A 22457-nucleotide genomic window follows, 5' to 3' on the forward strand; every position below is an offset into this window, starting at 1 on the left:
GCTCTCACTCCTATAGTAACTAAGTTCTGTTGAAGATGGAGCTTGCATTTCTGCTTCCAAGTCTATGTGATTTTTAAAACAGAAGGGGAAACAATCTTCATGCCATTTTGAAACTAGAAGTTGGCACTTTTCAGAAGTCCACAAGAGTCGTGCCACCTTAGCAATTAGATGGTCTCGGAATGCGAGTCCTACTTGTTAACACTTTCTCAATTTTCAGGGCCAGGGCATCTAGACAATTACTGTTTTCTAACCTCAACTTTACAGAGTCCCCACCCCACCCCACCCCCCATTGCATAAGTGGTATTAGTCACTTAGCACAAAGCCCTAGGAGTTTCTGATCATCATTTGTTGTACCTCAGCAGAAGTGATTTGCCTAAACTGTTAGATTTTTCAGACTGCAAGTAGGTATTTTTTTATGTGAAATACTTCCCCCTTAGCTTAACCGATTTTGAAGAAACCCATGTGCATTAAGCAATGATCGAGCACAGAATGAATGTACCTAATGGAGACAGCATTAGTATGCTGGACCATTTGGTGTCTGTTCTGAACGGGTAATGTCAGGTAATATAAGCAGTGGCAGAGTAAATGTGAGGTGTAGACAATTGGAATACCTCCCCCCCCCCCCTTTTCAATGGTGCCTTCTGTGCCTGGAATGAAAGCTGGGCAGCAACTCCAGATAGGCTTTATTTATACACAGATCATCAGATGTGATCAACTAGAGAGGTCTCCGAAGACGCTCACGACCTGCTTTGTTTTCTCTTGGCTCTCAGGTCACACACTTCACATCTGGAAATCTTTCAGAACATGCTCTCATCTGGACTAGTAGAGTAATACGTATTAGCTCATTTCTCCTCTTGCCTAAGAATTTAACCTTTTACATACCCAAAACACTGAAAAACATTTGATGAGGCTTTTTCATGGATTTTTTTAAGTCAAAAAGTTTCAATTTTTAACCCTAAGACAGGGACAGTATCAGAAACCTGAGTAGTAATAGATGTAATAGTATCCAGTACTTATACAACCCTTTCTGTGTGCCAGGTCTAACTCTCATCAACCCTATGATCCAGGTACTAATATTTTCCTTAAAGATAGGAAACAAAGCAGAGAGGCGGGCTTACGGAACATGCCCAGGGTTACAAGGCTAACTAATAGGCAGAGTGGGGATTTAAACCAGGCTGGCTGGTTTTAGTCCATGACTTTAACCACTAACTTTGGTAGGCATCCTTAGGTGGATGCAGTCTATGCTTAGTTTTTATAACTTGAGCTATGTATTTCTTTTTTACTCACCATAAAATCCAACAGCAGGAGTCAGAATAATTCCAACTCTTGTCATTTAGTGGGTATTTCATGTGCCACCAGCATAGCATGCAAAAGCCTTCATTACTTACCTGAGGCCTCAATTTTTTGCCATTTCCTTTGCTCATCTTCCGTGTCAGAGATGATGACGAATGCTGGTAAGTCACAGTCAACCAAAAGCAAATGCATTACTCATGGTCATTTTAAGAGCAAAACTGTTTTTCAACGCCTTTTTGTACTTTTCCCCAAACTAAGCCTCTTTTTTAAAGTAGGATATGAATACATTTTAGTATTTGTTACAAAGATAGGAGGGACCTCCAAAAGAAAGTAGTACTGGTGGTTCTGCTTGGCAGGAATTTGTTGAATGAAACAAAGATGTAAAATATTCTAGGGCTTGCCCTCATGGACTCAAATCTAGTGGGCAAAAACTTTCATTACCATTCAAATACAAATGGTATACAGGTACAGGATACTAGAATAGACAATAGCATGAATGACAATACATTTTATCTAGCGGGAGGATACAACCAAAACAGAAGAGTAGGCATACCAATTATTTTCATAACCATGCTGCATAAGCCAGCCATAAACCTCAATTACAGACAATGTTAAGACTTTATTAGTTCATCAGTCTGTGACGTTCAACTGATCTGGACTAGGTTTGATCATGGTGGGCTCCCATGTGCATTTGCAGTTCTGCTGTCCTTGGCTAGCCATCCTAGCTTATCTAGGGTCTGGCTGGTCGTGGCACACATCCACTAATGTTCTTATGGCCGAGTCCAGAATCACAGTAGAAAGAATACCATATAGCTATGCACTAAGAGGCATGGAGCACCTGGCCCATGAAATATTCAGTAAGTTAGGTACAAACTGATACGTAAGAAAAACAGAATGGTCAACAGAACGAGAAACTCTTTCAAGTAGTACTGGGTGTACCAAATGATTTATTTTAAGGAATTCCAACTAGGAAATGTTAAGACAGATACTTGCGCATGATTATTAGAATCACTTAATTTTTTATCTCTATTCCCAGGCCAGTACAGGTAGAAATTTAAGAGCCTGGTATTTGATTCAGTAAATTATCAGCTTTGTACAAAAGCAGTTGGTGAACCATCACATAAATGTGATTTAACACCAGAGCTCCTACAGGATGAATTTACTATGAACAGGTCTTATTGTGAAATACAGCAAATGAATATTTTATGGCTTTTCATTTAGTGAAACTCATTTTCCAACTATGATTTCAGTGAAAATTATTGTAAATCATGTGGATAGCATGACACTGGATACAAAACAAAATTGAGTAGCTCTGAATTTAGATCTACATTTTTGAGTTATTTGCCAACAATCTCAAAGCTGTTTTTAGTTCAAGGTAACATCATAAAAAGTCTTGATTAGTCATGCTGGTAACAAACATAACTAACACATCATTTAACAAAACACTTCACAAGAGACTTTTTATTAGTTTTCAAAAAACAGTTATTTTCAGGTACAGTTAATAAAACAGCCATATCTTAATTTTTACCAAAATGAAAATACTTATTTTATTTCAAATCACTTCCTGGATTGGGGAATTTTAAGAGTCAAACTGAGCTCCTGACACAATCTATCATAAATGTAACATAACATGCACTAAACCTGCTCATATGTTAACATGGATCCAAATGACTCACATGGACTAGTAAAAAAGTCTTCAAATTTTCTATGTTCGCTGAGAATTCTACCCATTTACAGAAGGCCTGTGGTGTCATCTCTCATTCCTTCTATAACTTGCTATTCAGTTTATGACCCATTTTTATCCCTCCAATAAGAATCATTCTTATAACCTCAAAAAAAAAAGTGTACTTCAATTTCCATTCACCTTATGTATATGCTTCCCTTAAAACCAAACAGAATTATATGAAGTACAGTCAAGCCACCAAAAAAAAAAATAAAAGCCAAATGAATTAGGGATTAGGCTTAAATTTTCAATTATTTATTCAAAGGATTTTGTGCATTAAAATTTATATCCACATGTATGCTTAATTTGGTTCTTCAGTAAGAATTTATACATATCTAACTTTTTAATATAAATTGAGGCATTATATCTTTTATTTATGCCAAAAATAATTCTTCCTCAGTAGATGTATAAACAACATAACAGATGGTATCACTTTTTAACAGGTGTTTATTTAGCTATGGAAATCAGAAGTTCAATTAGAACAAGTCAATAGCAAAAAGTTCATTGAGCTACCACACAATTTTGAGAAATATCCAGTGCAATTTAGCCTTTAAAAGGAGGGTGGGGAGGGAAGGAATGGGCAATGAAGCACAGTAATTATTCCCTAAGAGTTAAATTTAACTGCATGTATACACTGATTACATTCTATTTCAGGTACTTGTATAAATGTAAAGATGTTATATTACGAAGAAACACAGCTGGAAGTCTGGGCTTCTGCATTGTAGGAGGCTATGAAGAATACAATGGAAACAAACCTTTTTTTATCAAATCCATTGTTGAAGGGACACCTGCATACAATGATGGAAGAATTAGGTAATAATAATGACTACTTAACAAAAAAACTTCAAGTATTTCTTATATACGCAAAAGCTTGGCCCCATTTGAAGTAAGGTATACATTCATTTTACCTTTATTATTGGTAAGAAATTAAACATTTGTGTAGCATTCATTTTCTAAGAAATCCAAAATGATCATATATTCTTGGTCCCATACAACAGCTTCCTATGTTTTGAATCCCTTGTAATAAAATGAAAGTTAAGGCTTATATAAATCCCCATCAGAAATAATTAAAATTGACAGATGTAGCAACACCAAAGAAATCAAAATGTTAATCCTATCTTTGTGTTCTATTTTTAGATGTGGTGATATTCTTCTTGCTGTCAACGGTAAAAGTACATCAGGAATGATATATGCTTGCCTGGCAAGGATGCTCAAGGAACTTAAAGGGAAAATCACTCTCACTATTGTTTCTTGGCCTGGCACTTTTTTATAGACTCAAAGATGGATGGGTTGGAAAAAAACACAAGTAGACTAAGCTGAAAAACGCCCCATCAATTTTTGTACTTACAGAATACATTGTAAAAATCTAAGCTTTAATGATCTAATGAGTCAACTAAACCTTCAAAAAATATAACTCTCAAAACAAACATCACTAATAGTTTTTACTCAGTGTGGAGCATTTCTCTAAGACATATTTTTCTAAGTAGTTGACATGGTTTGTATGCCCCCAGTGAACTCAAATCAATTTAATTTGGCATATGCTGAGATCTGCAAAAGGTAAATTATGGGCATTTCAAGAAAATTAAAGCCAGAGGATTTTAAAAGGGCACTGCTGAAAAATGTTCCTTTCATCAAATGAGAAATAAATATTTTTCAAAAATTATAGTTGTCGTTAGTATGTGATACCAAGTTTACCTCTATTAGTAAAAGTTCCTAGTTAATTTTTTTAAATCATGCTACCATCACTCACAAAAACTTAAGCATTATCCCTAACAATGCTCAAAATTTAACTTTGGATTTAATAGGAAATGACTCATCTCAAGTTCTTGTCATTTCTTTTTAACTGTAAACTCCACATGCTGGTTAGGTTAGCCAAGGAGATCCACTCTGGCTTCATCAGTCACACAGATGGCCACAAGGCAATTCTAATTTGTCACTGACCAGCGTTTGTCCATGTGGCTGCTAGAAACTAACCAAAGGTGAGCAAGCTGTTTCAGAGGTCACTCAAATGCTTTTAGATTTTAATTTGCATATAAAAGTTTCCCATTTACTTTCACCATGAACCCAAATTCAGAACACCGAAAACCTATGAAAAAGTTATCAAAACTGTATGAGTCCTTTAATATACTAAGCAACAGTGCTGCAGCAGTGATTAAAAAAGACAAGCTTTAATTTCAATCAGATGTGTCTTTTACAGTGCAAACTCTTAAGAAACGCGCATTTGATTAAGTCAAGAAATGATGGCCACGCTGGGAAACCCTGACTTTTATCAAATACTGCATATGTACACAGCTCTCTAAATTCCCTGCTGAGTGACTCATTCACATTACTTTCTTGGATATAAGGTCATTACGGTCTTTAAATATTACAAGACAAAAGATTTTTTTTTAACTTAACATGAAAAATCCACTTTTATTTTGGAGGAAAAGAAAAGGTTAACTTTGCATACTAACAGAACAAGATTCAAGGTAAATTTCTTAAAACATTATCCAGAAAAATAAGATTTATCGCATCTGCTCCTGGGACTAACATACACACAGGCCGTACCCATTCCTACTCTGTAGGTGCAGGTTCGGCGCTCTCCTGTTCAGGGGCGGGCTCACTGCCGGCTTCTTTTCCTTCTTTGCTTCTTTTAGATTTTTTGTGCTTGTGTCTCCTGTGACTGTCTCCTTCTTCACTTTCATGTCGACGTCTACTATTACTGAAGAAAAGGAAAGTTGTGTACTTAAGAATGTCTTAAGTGGGACCTCCCTGGTGGTGTAAGGGGCTAAATGCAGCACTATGAAGCTACCCACAGCCACTGCAGCGAGAGTGGTTGGAGCCCGGCCAGGGAGCTGGCCCCATGGCACAGCAGAACCCTCTTGTTCTCACTGGCTGCTCTCCTCAGCAGTGTGTATCATTACATCTGTCTGTTCGGTTCCCCACTTTGTCTCTGGTAAATCTTCTCATACCCTGCACCTGTGGCCTATACCCCAATTCTTGTATGCATAAAATTTTTAGTCTTAATACAAGTAATAACAATGCACTTTCCCTAGGTATATTCTCAGTATCACACTGGATTTTAAAACATTTTTTCTTACATTTTGGGAAGTTGTCAATTTACATGCAAACTGTATTTATAGGCTCACCTTCAATGATAACTGCCCTAGCTTCCTAGAGACCATGTACTTTATCCAGAAGGACTAATTATAAACTAGAAAAACTAAAGCACCAAATTAGAACAGGAAGTATTTTCTAGGGTTGATTGAAGCAAACAACTAAATTAAAATTTAGTGCTGACTTTTTTTGGGATTACAAGGCACTCAACTTTCTCCTTGATTAAACTGAAGTTTCTATTAAAGATTGATTTATTTGTGAAAATACTCCTTTCCCAACAAAATAATGCAGTAAGCCTGATTCTCATTTTATTTTATATTCACTTTGGTGATTAAATGTAGTCTTGTTAAAAAATCCTTACTGAAGCCTAAATGCAGTCAAATATTTTAATAAAATTACTCTATACTTTCCAATTTAGATATATGTTCTACTGGTTATTTGGCAATGTTTGCTTTTACTTCCTGAAGTCAACTTAATTTCTCCTTTGGTTTCACTATTTTATTAAAAGAACAAACCTCCGAGATGACTTATGCCTGGTTTCCTCTTTCTCTCTGTGCCGTCTTTCTCGGTGTCGTTCTTCTTTCTCTCGACTTGCTCTGTGACGTTCATAGCCTCTTTCCGCATATTCCCTGTATCTGTATCGCTCTTCATCACTGCAATTGAGAAAGAAACAAGTTTCCTTGACAAATGAAATGTTAATTCTGAATCACAAATGCCAAAAGAAATTATGTGACATGAGCCTCCAAACCAGAAGATGCTTGGCATCTTGTACAGAATAGATACAAAATAAATGTTGAGATAGAAGGAAAATAATGCCATTCCCAAATTACTAGACCTCACATAAGAATATAAAACGTATGTTAAAAATCAACTTTTGTGTTTTCAAAGTTATGAGGTAAAAATCTATACAGCAATGTTCTTCTTCAAAAAGTATAATCTGTAACTGATTTTAAGTGTTAAGTTTTTCTTTTACTACTTTCAGAATGAAAAACATTTGTATAGCTCAGATTTCCAAGCAAAATTTTTATATTATTTGTAAAAGCTTTGGTACAGAGCCAAATTTCTAAAATACATTCAACTCAGACTCATGATGGCTACATGGTAGAAAGCAAATGATGGCAATTATAAGTTTATCAATCACATCAAGTTTATTCAGCTAATAAAGAGGTATGAAAATGAAAGGGGAACATCAAATTTTGCCTATAGACATGCCTGCAGTCTGACATCCCACTACTTAATACTATATGTGTGGGCAAGGGAAGGGATACAAATGGCTAATAACTTCAAATGCATAAACTTAAGCTGCACCTCCATTTTTGATTTGGATAGCATGAACTGGTAACACTGAAGGCAAGCTTTAGAGGTTAATTATCTTCCGAATCCTATCCTATTCTCTTGTCCTTCAATTAATACTCTTCTCTCCATGCTCTGCTTTTTTCTCTCTTTGTTCACTACAGAAGTCAACACTTTCTACAACCCACTATAAGTACACTCTTAGAATGAAAAAAAGTCTTTTAGGAGCACTTCATGATAGAGTTTTGGTTTTTAGAAATGCATGCCAAATACAAACTATTCAATTAACTTGAATGAAACATCAAGTCATTAAGGAATCTGAGTAATGGAAGACAGAATTGGGTAAAAGTATGAGCCATGTAGAAGAACAAATCAGCTGTGATCTCCTGGCAAAAATACTATGCCTAACGCCAAGTCATACTGCTAACCAAGTTATTCTCGCCTACTGTGATTGTTACATTTTAAATTTATGTTTAAGTGCAAATATGCACATGTAGATCTGTATACAAATATATGTACATGTTTGTATACACATATACCTTTTCTTTCTAACCACAGGCATGTACTTTGTATGTCACAGGAAAGGCAATGTACCGTAACAGGCAGTGTAGAGAAGGGTGCAGAATGGATCCAGGACCACAATCTGACTAGCACATAAAGCACATAATAAAATATATGAGCTTGCATGACTCTGTAAAACTCACTGTTCTGATCTGTAAAATCTGTAACTATCTTTTCCAGGTTTTTTGCAAGCACTGGAAATTAATATTTATAAAGCAAGAGTAGGCCCTCAATGAGAATAGCTAACACGCAAGCTCACTGCTTCAGTAAACTTAATGCTGTAGTTCTAGCAACATCCTAAGTGAATATTATCATTAATACCTGTTAAAAATTGAGGTTCCCTTTGTAATGATTCTAATTGGAATTACAGAAAAATCAGTAACGTCACTTTATCTCATTTGTTGTTTTTAACTCTTTTCCCTCTAGCCCTAATAAACTGTTAGCTTTGATGCCTGTTAGATTCTGAGGGCAGTAGTCTTACTAAAGATGGAACAAGATTCAGTCTCACAAACAATCTCTCCCATCCTTTTTTTGATAAGCAGCTGCAGCACAAAGGCTTCTCTGGGTCTGGAAATCATTAGAACTCATTTCTAGCACCCTAGAATGAGCAGTCTTTCTAGCCCACAATTAAATTGCCAAAAACACAGATGTTGAAACTAGTTTGTAATTTTCAAAACAACCAACCTGTAATTTGTAACACAACACATACTACCTGCCATATCGCTAAAATGTCAAATCTTCAGAGGGAAAAAAAGTTACTTACATTTCTTGGATTTTCCAGAGAATGCTTTATTCCTAAGATAATTCAGAATTACACAAAATTCCTTTACCTTTTGCCTCTCTGGCCTTAACTTTCCGTCATTTAGGTAAACATTGACTCTATTGCCCTACAATTTTGCAAACTGAAAACAAGTGTGCTTTAGTTTCAATAAATATTAAGTAGCATTTATGCATGTGTACATCTGAAGTTGAAGAATCAAACTTTAGTCTCAAATCTTCCTTTGTATCATTTAGCAAATCATTCTATCATCTAGCAAATCAATTCGTTATAATCTTATCAAGTTTATTTTCTCAGCTTGTAAACACACATCTAGAGATACTTGCACATCTCAAAATATATTCATTTAAAATGCATTAGAAAGTTTAACTTTCTTGAAAATAATGCCCTCAATCTTAAAAGAACCATGCATTTAAGTGACTAGTATTAACAGCACAGGCTCCACCCTACAAAAACAAAAAATCGACTCACCAATACAAGCAACCACATTATGTATGTATCATACCTTGACTTAAGTTAATATTTTATTAGCACCTACAATGTGTATGCCAAGTAATTAGGAGCCATAGGAAGTGAAAAAATTAATTCTACCTTCCACTTGAACAATTTTTTTTAAACAAGTTTTATGCTATTAACGAGTTCTAGTCATATTGACAAGGTTAAATCTGCAAGGACAGTTTATTTCTGTCTCAGTAGGTAGTTCTGTGCTTGATGCACAATACAGACTCAGAATATTTTCCATGAATAAAAAAAAAAAAAAAGAAACGCCTCCTCCCCCCCAAATAAGTGCACAGAGCAAGGTCAACGAAAATCTTCAAGCTATCATTTTAAAGCTACTAATTCTAACACAAGAAAGGATTTAAGTAGTATCTCAATCATAAGTAACACTTCTACCATTAATTTGTTTCCATTTCCTCATCCAAGTCAAACTTTAAACTAAATAAACCCTCTAGATCCTACAGTTTTTTGAACTAAGAAATATGACAATACAACACCTGAAAAAAAAATAAAAAGCTTCCTGGTCAAATGCCCAAAAGTGGATAACTGGATTAAAAAATATGTGGTACAGGCCCTCCCTGGTGATGCAGTGGGTTAAAGCACAGCACTAAGAAGCTTAAGCCACTTCCACATGAGTTCGATTCCCGCTTGCCCCGGAGCTGACCACATGGTGTGGCAGACCTCTCCTGACCCGCCCGCTGCTCCCCTCAGCAGTGTACTTCATTGATTTGCCTGTTCTGCTCCCCACTCTGTCTCTGGTGAATCCTCTCACCCTCCACATCTCTGACCTGTATCCCAGTTCTATATGAATAAATAAATCTTTTAAAAAATATATTAAAAAAAAAATATGTGGTACATATACACAACGGAATATTACTCAGCAACCTAAATAAATAATAAACAAACAAACAAACACATGCCTTTTGCAGCAACATGGATGGGGCTGGAAGGGTTCATGCTTAGTGAAATGAGCCAGAAAGAAAAGGAAAAACACTAGATGGTTTCACTCAAAGCAGGAGTATAAAGGACCAGGGGAGAAAATAATAATAATAATAATGAACAACTATGTATCAGAAACATTTTACGGGGGTGGAATGGGATCAAAAATGAGGTGGGGGGGGGTTTGAGGAGAGTGCACCGGACTATGCTGTATCTCATACAGCAAAATCAGAAAACTGCACCTTACATTATCTTACCCATAGCAATAGCTATGAGAAAAAAAGTTGTCTTTGATTCTACAATGTGGTGGTACCTAGACTGCTATGTTAATAAGATGTTCAAATTAATGCTTTGAAGAGTAAGATGTCCAAATTAGTGTTATGATAGTGATACTGACTTTTCTTCATTTCAAAACCTGTTAGGTAAGACAGTTTCAACAAAAGTTTTCAAATTTGTACTCATCTTTCTCCTCTTGAAACACTTAAGTCATTTTTTCACTGATATGCCCACTGCCAGGCATTACTGTACAAAGTACTAGAAATGAAAAATGGTGCTCAATCCCCTTAAAGAGACATATTCAGCCAGGTACGCTTTAAGGAGCATGTGAAGGAAATAATTGTTTCAACTTCAGGAGTTCACAGAAGACTAATGTGAACTGGACTTAGGAATGAAGAAAAGTTTGTGAGGCAGAGAGGAGAAGAAACATGAGCAAGGGAAGTAAGATACAAGTGGTTCTCAGAAAAGCAGCCAGGTATGTGTAGTTAGAGCTACAAATAGAAAGGTACACTGAGTACAGATTGTGAAATACATGACAGATTATTTAGGAATGCTGTAATGTCTTCTTACGGTCAGGAATATATGCTAGTACCACATCATTGTATGAATTCTTTTCAATGGCACAGAAAGTTTTGGGAATCAACGTCCGGATACCAACCTCCATATTTATTCTTTCCTAAATCTGAAATACCTAATGACATATTTGCAAGTAAATCATCACACTACTTCTCTACCCAACCTCTCCTTAAACAATTATGACATAGCCCTTTAAAAAATTTTACTATAGCACAATGGCTCAGGTAATTATAAAATCATCATAGGATCAAAAAGACTAATTTAAATAATCAGTGTCAAGTGAGATCTCTTTTACTGAAGAAACCATAAGGCTTCTTGCAATAAAAAACCTAAGTCTAACAGTCTTAAAACATTTTTATCTTTAGAACACAGTGTAGAGTAAAAAGTGCAATATTCTGACCTGTGTCCTGGGATGCTCTAATTTCAGCCAGTGGTATGGTGAGAGTCATAAAAATTTCTCCTAAATTGTTAAAAATCTCCTTCCCAAAGAAAGTTTAAAAAATGTTGGTATTGGGCCCTCCTTGGTGGCACAGCAGACTGGAGCACAGCACTGTGAACTTGGTCATGGCCACTTCAGTGCAAGTTCAATCCTTAGCCCTGGAGGTGATCCACATGGCACAGCAAAGCTCCCCAGCCTCGCCCACTGCTCTCCCCAGCAGTATACTTTGATCTGCCAGTTCTGCTCCCCATTCTTCTCTGGTGAGTCCTCTCTCCTGCCCCTGCACTTCTGGCCTGAAACCCCAGTTCCGCAGGGATAAATCAATAAATTTTTAAAGAGGGAAAAAAAAAGCTGGAAAGATTTTTGTGTGACTATTCTGTTTATTTTCAAGTTATACAGGAAACATAGATTAACTAATTTAACTAACAGAAAAATGTGTTCCAACTATCATTTTACCAATTAAGTCAGATGTTAGTTATTTCCATGTATGGAATGAGGAAAATTTGCAACTCCAAGGTTTGCATGGAAATATTTAGCACATTTAATTTTTTTTAAATGGTTGATCATTTTTTAAAAAAAATATTTATCTGTGCATACAGAACAGGCAGTAGAACAGGCAGATCGACGAGGTACACTGCTGAAGGGAACAGCGGGTGGGTGAGGAGAGGTCTGCCTCGTCATGTGGATCACCTCCGGGGCAGGTGGGGATCGAACTCATGTGGAAGTGGCTTTAGCTTTAGTGCTGTGCTTTTAACCTGCTGCGCCACCAGGGAGGGCCCAGTTAATCATTTTTTAAAATTTATTTATTCATACAGAACTGGGGTACATGCCAGAGGCACAGGGGAGGTGAGAGGCTTCACCAGAGACAGAGTGGGGAGCAAAATAGGCAAATCAACAAAGTACACTGCTAAGGGGAGCAGGGGGCGGATCAGGAGAGGTCTGCTGTGCCATGTAGAAACCTTTGGTGCTGTGGATTGAACCTGCACTGAAGCGGCTGTGGCCAGCTTGCAATGCTGTGTTCTAACTCGTTGAGTCACCAGGGAGGGCCCAGGAATTTCAGTTTTTAAAGATATTTTGGCAGATATGTATTAAGTTTAATAACATTTCAATTTTCTCAACCTTTTCTCCACATATTAGGTTAAACAAGATAGCTCTAAAAGAAAAGGTAATAAGTGTAACTGGAAGTCTTTTTATAAGTGTGCCATGAAATTAAGAAACTAAAGATTTTCATTACTGAATGTACTGTATCTTTTTGGGTACTCTAAAAGATATGTTTAAGTTCTAACTGCCATGTCAGTAAATGTGAACTTATTTGGAGACAGAATCTTTGTAGATATAAATGAATTACAATGAGGTCATAATGGGTTTGACTGCTCCTAATTCAATAACCAGTGTCCTAAAGAAGAGAGATGGATAAAAATGGAGAGGAGAATGCCATGTGAAGCCAGATTAGAGTGATGCATTTATGAGTCAAAGTTTATAGACCAAGAATTACTTACCCACCAGAAACTAACAGACAGGCATGAAATGTATTCTTCCATAATCTAGGAAAATGAACTAACCCGCAAATACCTTGATACTAAGCCTTTAGCTGTCAGAACTGAGAAAACATAAATTTGTGTTGTGTTTCAAAACACAACTTTGTGTTGTTCACAAAGTTTGTGGTAGTCTGTTACAGCAGCCCTAGGAAGCAATTATACTGAATAAAAAGTACTTTGATAAACCAGGTGGTTTCCATTTCTATTTCTAAGAAAATGGAACCATGAGGTAAGTAGGACTTAAAAATAACTCTCCAGGATTGGTTAAATGTAATTTAGCTCATCAATAATATTTTAAAACATTAAAATAACTGACAAAAATCACAGCTACAAATTTTATGATTCTGATTTATATCTTTTATGTTAATAAAATTGCTCAGTGCTTGTAACACGCATTCATGAATACATGCATTAGTGATAGGGAAAAAGAAGATCCTTACAGTATTCCGATATAGAGTTCCATTAAATTGCAGGATTTACATTAGTTTATTAAAATGTAATAACTAAAATTAAGGGGTGTGTTTAAATAATTAAAATCCTATGTTTATAAATCTTTTAATATTACAAATTTAAATATATTGCAGGAAAGACTGATAGGATGGTCAACCTAAAAATGTTCAGAAATAAAAACATTTTACGTGAGAATAAAAGTCTTTGAGAGGAAGTGGCTTAAAAATAAGAATTCAAGTACAAAAGAAATGAAAATTTGCCAACTGTAAAGAGCCTCTGCATTTTATAATGATGTGACATTTAGTACATCACTAAATGTTTTAATTCACTGTATATTTAAAAAGACTAATGCTAAGTTTAACATTGATGTCTATAATACACTGAAATTTCGTCTGTATTGTCAACTACTTACACTTAAGATGAAAAACTGTAGGTGCTGAGATAAAAACAGGTGACATAGTACAAAGTTTTCAAAATCTTTTAAGGAAGAAGTGAAAAATAAATCTGAATACTGTTACTTTAGTAATGGAAATGATGCTTTTAAAATTCCTATCCCTAATCACTTTTTAAGTAATCATTTTCTAGTTGACTGAATTTTCCAACCTCACACCAAGTATAAATAAGCATATGAATAAAAGATTTCCACACACAAACCTGTTGAAAACACTTGGTGTAGGACTATGATCTCGCTCCCTCTCTCTCTCTCTGGTGCGCTCTCTCTCTCTGTCCCGGTCACGGTCCCGCTCCCGGTCTCTGTCTCTATCTCTATCTCGATCCTTCTCTCTTCTTGCATAGTAGTCCCATTGTTTGCTGGTGTCCACAAGACTAGGCCATGAAGGAGCAGAACCAGGAAGGTGGGGAAAGGCAACTATAAGAAAAAGAAAAAAATAGTTAAAAACAAAAGTTATAGTACCTAAAAAAAAAAAGAGAGAAAGATGCAGGGATGGGGGGGATTACTCAAAGTTCACCCAAAATGCTTATTAAGATTATAATGTGTATTTATCTGATAAATAGAAAAGATATTAATGTATGGTGCATAGGCAGTCTAGAGGGTATAATCAAAAACAAACCTGAAAGACCTAACATACAAAAATTCTCTGTTTGTAAGGCTATCAGGAACCACAATAGATAATACCATAAACATCCCAATACAAAAAATGTAAACCAAAATACCTAAGAACACCTTCACAGTAATGAAGGAAAATAATGGTCGATCTCAAAAAAACATGTCCAGGGAACCCTCACTTAAAGTTTTCTGTAGATAGGTTCTTTGAACTGCAACTTTATGTTCTGCTCCCCACTATGTCTCTAGTGAATCCTCTCACACCCTCAACCCCTCTGGCCTACACCCCAGGCCTTACATGTGTAAATAAAAACAAATCTTTGAAAAAGAAAATACAATGATTAATGAGCAAAATTTCCAATTTAGGAAAGAGAATAATCCAAAAAGGAATCAATAATGATAAAAGTACAAATCAAGTAAACAAAAACTCCCATACAACTTTTTAAAAAGCTGAAAGTCAGTTTCTGAAGACAAAAAAAAAAAAAGAAAAATCCTCTGAAAACTTAAGTAACCATATAAGTAATGTAAGAAACAGCAAGCAGAACCCCAGATCTTGACGATTAAACTACCCATTTTATATAAATATATGTAAAAACTAAGCTAATGCTTACAAAAAAAGATTTACCAAACAAAAGTGACTCTATAATAAAAATAAATCTTTAATAGTCTCATAATTACTAAAGACATTACATCGGTAATTTAAAATCTTCCCACAATACCAAATGGTTTTCATAGGTGACTCTCACTAATTTGTAAAGTACAAACAATGCTAATATTACCAAACTTCCAGAGACTAGAAAAAAAAATTATTCCTCAACTTACACTACATGATTTGTATAACCTTATACCAAAACCAGTAAGGACAGAACTAACATAATGGAAAATATTAGGCCATTTATATGAATTTAAATCACAAAATCCTAAATAAATATTAGCAAATAATTCACCAAAAGAAAAATTCTACCTTTAAATACAAGCCAAACACAAACAGAACATTGAGTTCAAATGACTACACTATTCACAAAAACACTAGGTACCTATGACTAGCGTGCGAAAAATGTATTAATAATTATTGTACTAACTGAAGCACATTAAAAAACATCTACCTAAATGGAGAGAAGAGTCCTTATTAACAGAGAGACTTGATGTTGTGAGGTATGATTTCCATACAAACTGATGTAATACACCAATATAATTTTAAAATTATAAAACTTGATAAATGAAAATTATTCTTTAAACTGGAATATATGTAAGAACTACTTATTCCTTTAGAGAATTAATATTTTTTAGCTTTTCTTTAAAATAGTATTTTAAACCATGGAAGCATGTTTTTATTGTCTCAAAAATACTCAGATACTTTACTGATTCAGTCAATATAGACAACTAAAACCAATACTTACCATTGCCATATGGAAAAGCACGTGCAGAACGACTATCATAACCAGAGGAATGTCCACTGTTGAAGAAAACATGTGTTTTTATGTATGCTGCAAATAAGTTCTGAATTTTAACAGTTTGGTACAAATGCAAAGAATATCAAGGCAGAATTATGACTCACTTAGCAACCACATTAAGTTTTTTTTTTAACTTTTATACATTAAAATACATACTCTCTAACTTTACTAAATATTAAATCTATCACCTACTTGTAAAGAATAAAATAGCTTACTAAGCCCTTTTTAGTATAAGTAATCCAGTCAACTCAGCCTGAGTCACAAGGTCAACAAACTTTGAGGCTAAGAGAATTATTTAGGACTTAAAATTTAATCTTCAAAAATTAGTCTTAATAGTGTATAAATAAGAAATTCAAACCCACTAATAAGATCAATAGATACCTTTTAATATGCTGAGAAAAAAAACAGATGTTTAACAAGGAAAATAAAATCATATTTGTATGTTGTCACAAGTCACACTTAGGTGAGCTTTATCATTTCCTATGGAAATCATATAAATGGTTTGATGATATCTATGATGATGGCTTCTCAGTCTTCTGTAATATGGACAATTTTATCCAAAATGCATTAGTTTAGTAGCTTATTTGCTACTGAAAAGAAAACAATGATAACTACCATTGATTAATAATTCCTATTTGTAAAATGTGCTGATGCCTTACATTCACTAGCTGTTTCAATCCTCACAACTCTATCCTCTTTTTGATAAAAGAGGAAAATGAGTCTCAAAGTATAGTTATGAACCTCAACATAAAACTGGAAAGTTCTGAAGTCAAAATGTAACCAGATCTGTGTAATTCCAAAGCTTATGTTATTAAACTCAAACTGCCAGCCAGGAAGAAAAAACTCTTAGTGTATAGCATTGCAACTAACACAAACCTTAAGTATAGGGTATAAAAAATAAGGTAATTGGCATGTAACATGGATACAGCCATCCTTTGTGGAATCTGAGTTGTAGTAGAGTAGTAAGGAAAAAAGGCAGTTTAAAAAACAAACAAAAAACAGTTGTGCTTACCTACTCCTAAAACAGACATACGTTATTCATTATTATTGCAGTCATCTAAATTGTACTTCTTATAATAGTTGATAAATTTTTTTAACAATGGATCCACCTAGCAATGATAAAAAATGTATTTATACTGATTTACCTTTCTATTGTTGGTATAAGAGATGGAGGTGGAGCGCCTGGTGGAGGAGGAAAACCTGAAACATTCAATCAAAAGATCAAAAAAGTTAACAGAACATGCCTTTAATGTCAAGAGTGAAACAAGTAGTTGATATCACTAAATATCTCTGGGAACATAAACGTGCTTTCTCTATGTTAAAATTGACAAAAAATAATGGAGCTTAAAATTATAAGCATATTTTAGAACAATAAAACTTTCAATGAACATTCTGGTCTAATACACAGAACACAAACTGGTAGTTAGGACACCCGGTCTTATTTTCAGCACCACACACAGCCCATTTTGTGAGTATGAGAAAGTTAATCTCAATGCCTTACCTTTTCCATATATAAAACAGTAGTAGTATTGCCACCAGAAGTGCTATACTTGAAATGTTTTATAAGAAAAGCAAATAAAATAGCATTTACCGCTTTCAAAAAAATATTTTGAGAGTTTGAGATGTATAGGAATTTCTTTTAATTGTGCAATTTATAAATAAAATCTTACCATTAAACATAAGTAAAGCTAAGAACATCATTATAAAATATATTTTAAGTAGCAAAACCCTAAAGAACTATTTTATTTTACAAAGAAAGACACAGAGTGTAGTTTTTGGATTAGTTTGGAAAGAAAATTTGGAATTTTGCATCACAAAATCTGCATATCTAAATGAAATACCAAAGAATATGGCTAAATAAGACCATAACAGTAAATCTATTCTACACTTTCAAATTCAAGTAGGCAACAAGGCACTCCAACAAAAGACTAAGATTTCAAAATGTATGACAATTCCTTCCAAGATTTAACAACACTTACTATTAGGAAATGCACTCAATTATGTAACAGACGTCTAACGCTACAATTCACATTGCTATCCTGAATGAGGACAAAAAACAAGCCATCCTGTATTCTCTAACAATCTCTATGTATTTCAAAATACTTCCATTAAGTCTCCATACTAGTATTCTATAGAGAAATAGACCCCACTTCTCAACTCTTCTCATAAACATTTAGTCAGTTTTGGGGTCTGCTCCAATATATAGTTATCTTCACAGTATCAAGCTTTGGGATCTATAATTCCTCATTTTTTATCTAAGAAGTATAGTTTAGCTATTACCACATTCATCCTACAGTCCACAATATTCTTCTATATAGCTTCCCAACCACATTTAATATCAAATTAAAAGAACTACCAATAACCCTTTATGAATTTTCTGGTTAAATTTTTTTTCAGTCATATTCACATACAATTAGTGGCTCTAAACGTATCTAAATATAGCACTATCCAATGCTATATAAACTCCTTTCTTTTATCGACATTTTGAATTTAGTCACTCTTGCAAACACTGTTACTTTACATTCTCTTTATACTACCTGAATTTTAACACTGAATTCAATAAAAACACTTGCCATCACAATTGATTACGCTACCAAAAAAAAAAAAAAAGAAAAAGAAAAAAAGGAAAACAACCTGAAAAAGTGTTATAAAACAAACAACACTGGACCAAGTATAAAGTCCTCCCAGTCTATTACAACAATGAACAATCAAATCACCACTTTAAGAACACCCATCCGATCAATGGTCAATCTCTCCAACTGTGAGGTTCAGAAGAAATTTTCTCACGATATTAAGTTAGGCCAGCAAAAGTAAAATAAAATTAGAGAATATGACAAAGTCTAGATAAATGATCTTTCTCTTCTCTTGTAGTCACTTTATCATAAAAAAAAAAATTCACAGGCCTGAAAAAATTTCTTAAGAAAAATTTTATTCGTAACCTATACTGTTTTTGTCAACAAACTGATATAGTGAGAATTTTCCCAGAATCTCTCTTTCCACAGAAATGGGTAAGACAGGAATAAGAAAACTAAATTATCTTAATCAAAACTGGAATGAAGCAAAGGCAGAGCTGAAAATAGGACCTTGAAATCCCAATAGCCTATTCCACATTCTAACCACATCAACACTGTCCATCCTATAACTATAAGCTTGAAATTTCATGTTTATTAACAATGATGGAGAAAACATGAAAAAAAGTTTTACCTGGAGGTGGTACAGTTATTGGAATACCTAAAAAACAAGTGATGAAATTTAATATAGTAATTGGATTTCATAACCTGTTACGTTTTTATGCCATCACCAAAACAAACTTTGAAATAAAACCCCTCACGCCTCATTTTCCTGGCTTATTCACTCAAGAGAAGCCTTCTGTCTTCTTGCAGAACAACAAGTATTAACAGCCGACTTCCTGATGAAAACCCAGCCTAACAACCTAATGGCAAGGGTTCCCCCACTAGCTGTAATCACAAAATTAAACATCAGTTAAAAAAGCACACTTGTGCATACACAAACATCAAACTCCATAAAATTAACACTACATATGAGAATTAATGTCTGAGCTTGTTATTAGAGGAGATGATCAATGAGCTCTTCAACACTGTAGGCAGTGCAACATAACTCTACAGATGATGAATAGTCATTTAATATTAAGTCTTCCTATTGTTTATGGGAATAGGGAAGTTATTACATCTCTTGATTTGTGGGACTAGAGAAGGGTTTATAGTCAATTCTCTCTCTCTCTCACACATACACATACACACACACACACACAAGAAAAATGTAGATGATTTGCTTCTGCTGGTAAATACTAAATGAATGACTCTCACTCATATGCGTAATTATATACTGTGCATAAACCTCTAAGACTGGTCAAATGTGCTCTTAAATATAATGTAAAATTTGTTTATTTTAGCATTTTGACATGTTAAAAAGAATTTATATAGCATGCAAACTAACTTTTGGTGAAGAGGACATATCTAAGTAGGAAAACAAAAAAAAATGATAATTTTTTCATGAAAAATTTTATACTATGAAACTTCAACACAAAATGAATGGTCTACTAAATCCTATTTAAAAATCACATCAAAATTTGTCCAAAGCAAGAAAAAACTAATTCATCTACTATATCAGAAAAATAATAAAAACAGAATTGTTTTTAACATTGTTCTTTTCAATGGAAACATCTGCTAGTAATGTATTTTAAACTTTTCTAAGAATGTTTTGCCAGAAAAAGAGGTTTCTATAAAATGGTTGTCAAGAAGCAACTGACCTTAAAATGAAGATGAAGCACCTAACTTAACTACCTTTGTAATAAAAGGATATGCTAAACTTACAAAACCAGCATGACTGAAAAAGGTAAAGCAGACATGATGTTTCAAAAATTTGAGGCATGAGTACATACTTATTTCACAGGTGTGGAATGGGGAATGGGATCAAAAGCAGTGGGGGCAGGGAGTGTACTGGACTATGGTGATGGCACACAGGTGATCTGGTAATGGGAAGCCCATGGGGATTACAACTGAGATGAAAAAAGGCACAAAATAATGTAAAAATAAACTATTATAATTATTTTTTTAAAAAAGAATACGTACTGGCCCTCCCTGGTGGTGCAGCTGGTTAAAGCACAGCACTGAGAATTTAAAGCCGCTTCCACATGAGTTCGATTCCCGCCTGCCCCAGAGGTGACCACATGGCGTGGCAGACCTCTCCTGACCCGCCCGCTGCTCCCCTCAACAGTGTACTTTGTCGATCTGCCTGTTCTGCTCCCCGCTCTGTCTCTGGTGAATCCTCTCACCCTCCGCATCTCTGGCCTGTACCCCAGTTCTGTATGAATAAATAAATAAATCTTTAAAAAAAAAAAAGTTAAAAAAAAAAAAAAAAGAATACGTACTAAACTGATCTGGCTCTGTGGTGATTCTCATCCATTCTGAGTTCATTCTGTTGCATCCTAAATTACTAAACTAAAAGAATCCAATAAAAACAGTACAAGCTAGCAGAGTTCCAGCCACCAAACTAAATGGGAACTAAATAAGACAGAACATATCAAAAGTTCTATTATCTATCTATTATCTGATTTTCTTTAGAAAAGTATAAATTTTCTTATATTATCAAACGGCACTATTTGATGTACGTTTCACCCTTAAATGTAGATAAAGGATTGTACCAATTCAGATACCTACTCTGTAATCCTAATAACTTTACCTAAATTAGCAACATACATCACACTTCAGCTTATGCTCAATAGAACTTATTAAAACGTTATTTCAAGAAAAATAACTAAATTTAGTCCTCAAAAACACTGAAGTTGTCAAACTTCTACAAAACATAGTCGTAAAGCAAATAATTTAGCATGTTATGAAGTCTTTTAATTTTTTTTATAAATTAGTAAGTTACCATTTTGCATTTTTTATTTTTTTGGGAAGATTTATATATTTATGCATATAAGAAGCCTGGGGTACGGGCCAGAGGTGTGGAGGGTGAGAGGATTCACCCGAGACAGAGATAGAACAGAACACTGGGCTAACTGAAACAGTCTGCTGAGGAAAGCAGTGGGTGAGACGGGAGAGATCCACCATGCCATATGGATCACCCCACAGCCAGGAATGAACTCATGCTGCAGTGGCTGTGGAAAGCTTCATTTCATAGTGCTGTGCTTTAATCCTTTGCACCACCAGGGAAGGCCCTGCTTTGAACTTTAAACTACTATAGTAGTATCCAGACAGCTTAAAAAAAAAAAAAAATTGAAGCAATTAATAGTATAACAAAAAAAATCATTTTCTCTATTTATTATGTATATACATATATATAAATACCCCACACCTTTCTAATTGATATCAACCCATCAAAACGGTGGCATGACGACTAGAAAGAAGACCTAGTGAGACCTCTTTCATCTAAGGTACTTCAGTATAAACCTTTATTGGTAAATGTTCACTAAAAACTGTATTTGATGAAACACTATGTGCTCAATATCAATGTATTATGTCAAAATAAATTCTGACAACTGTCAAATGTATTTTCAAAATGCAACTAAGTTTAAATATGTGATATAATGGAAGACCAACATAATTCTCATCTAAAAATTACTATACAGTATTTGGCTTTTGTTAACAAAAGATAAACAGCGTAATAAAGGAAAAGAAAGGGTGCCTCAAAAACCCCTGTCCGCTCCCCCTCAACACTCCCTGGTTCCTGGCCAAAAGACTGGAAATACACAAGGCAAGAGAACACTTTGTTTCTTCTCTCAATCCTTTTATCTATAAGACAAGTAGGGAAAAATGTTTATTTTTCTGGAAAGCTTTGTAATAAAAGCAGTAAATGTAAGATTTCTGGTACTAGCCAAAAGTAAAGGCAATGTAAACCTCAGAAGAAAGCAGAAAGGCTCCAAATGTCAGCTGCTTTTCTCCCTCAGCCCCATTTACCATCATCCAAAATCAAGATACAGAAAGCATGAATGATTTTCAAGTTCATACAATTTTA

The 22457-nt window shown here is 34.6% G+C and overlaps 2 protein-coding genes across 8 annotated transcripts in view; one reads left to right on the forward strand and one right to left on the reverse strand.

Moving 5' to 3' along the window:
- The window catches only part of LNX1 (ligand of numb-protein X 1, E3 ubiquitin protein ligase), a 72410-nt gene extending 68109 nt beyond the window's left edge, over positions 1–4301 (forward strand). Inside the window, exons 11-12 of the mRNA XM_004681475.2 lie at positions 3671–3829; positions 4154–4301. Coding sequence (XP_004681532.1) covers positions 3671–3829; positions 4154–4289 — 295 coding nt within the window. The 3' untranslated portion in view covers positions 4290–4301. The remainder of the gene's footprint in view (positions 1–3670; positions 3830–4153) is intronic.
- An 813-nt stretch (positions 4302–5114) lies between these two features.
- The window catches only part of FIP1L1 (factor interacting with PAPOLA and CPSF1), a 54930-nt gene continuing 37587 nt past the window's right edge, over positions 5115–22457 (reverse strand). For 4 of the 7 annotated variants that reach the window (XM_012724175.1, XM_012724174.1, XM_012724173.1 and 1 more), the window contains 6 exons: positions 19182–19208; positions 17123–17177; positions 15924–15979; positions 14115–14328; positions 6628–6765; positions 5553–5717 (listed from right to left, as the gene is read on the reverse strand). In XM_012724175.1, the coding sequence (XP_012579629.1) occupies positions 5570–5717; positions 6628–6765; positions 14115–14328; positions 15924–15979; positions 17123–17177; positions 19182–19208 (638 nt within the window). In that variant the 3' untranslated portion in view covers positions 5553–5569. Of the gene's footprint in view, positions 5718–6627; positions 6766–14114; positions 14329–15923; positions 15980–17122; positions 17178–19181; positions 19209–22457 lie in introns of all 7 variants that reach the window. The other 3 variants (XM_012724176.1, XM_004681293.2, XM_004681294.1) reach the window with 2 other exon arrangements.

Source organism: Condylura cristata, unplaced genomic scaffold (genome assembly GCF_000260355.1).
Source record: "Condylura cristata isolate star-nosed mole 26May11 unplaced genomic scaffold, ConCri1.0 scaffold00012, whole genome shotgun sequence".
Classification (NCBI taxonomy): domain Eukaryota; kingdom Metazoa; phylum Chordata; class Mammalia; order Eulipotyphla; family Talpidae; genus Condylura; species Condylura cristata.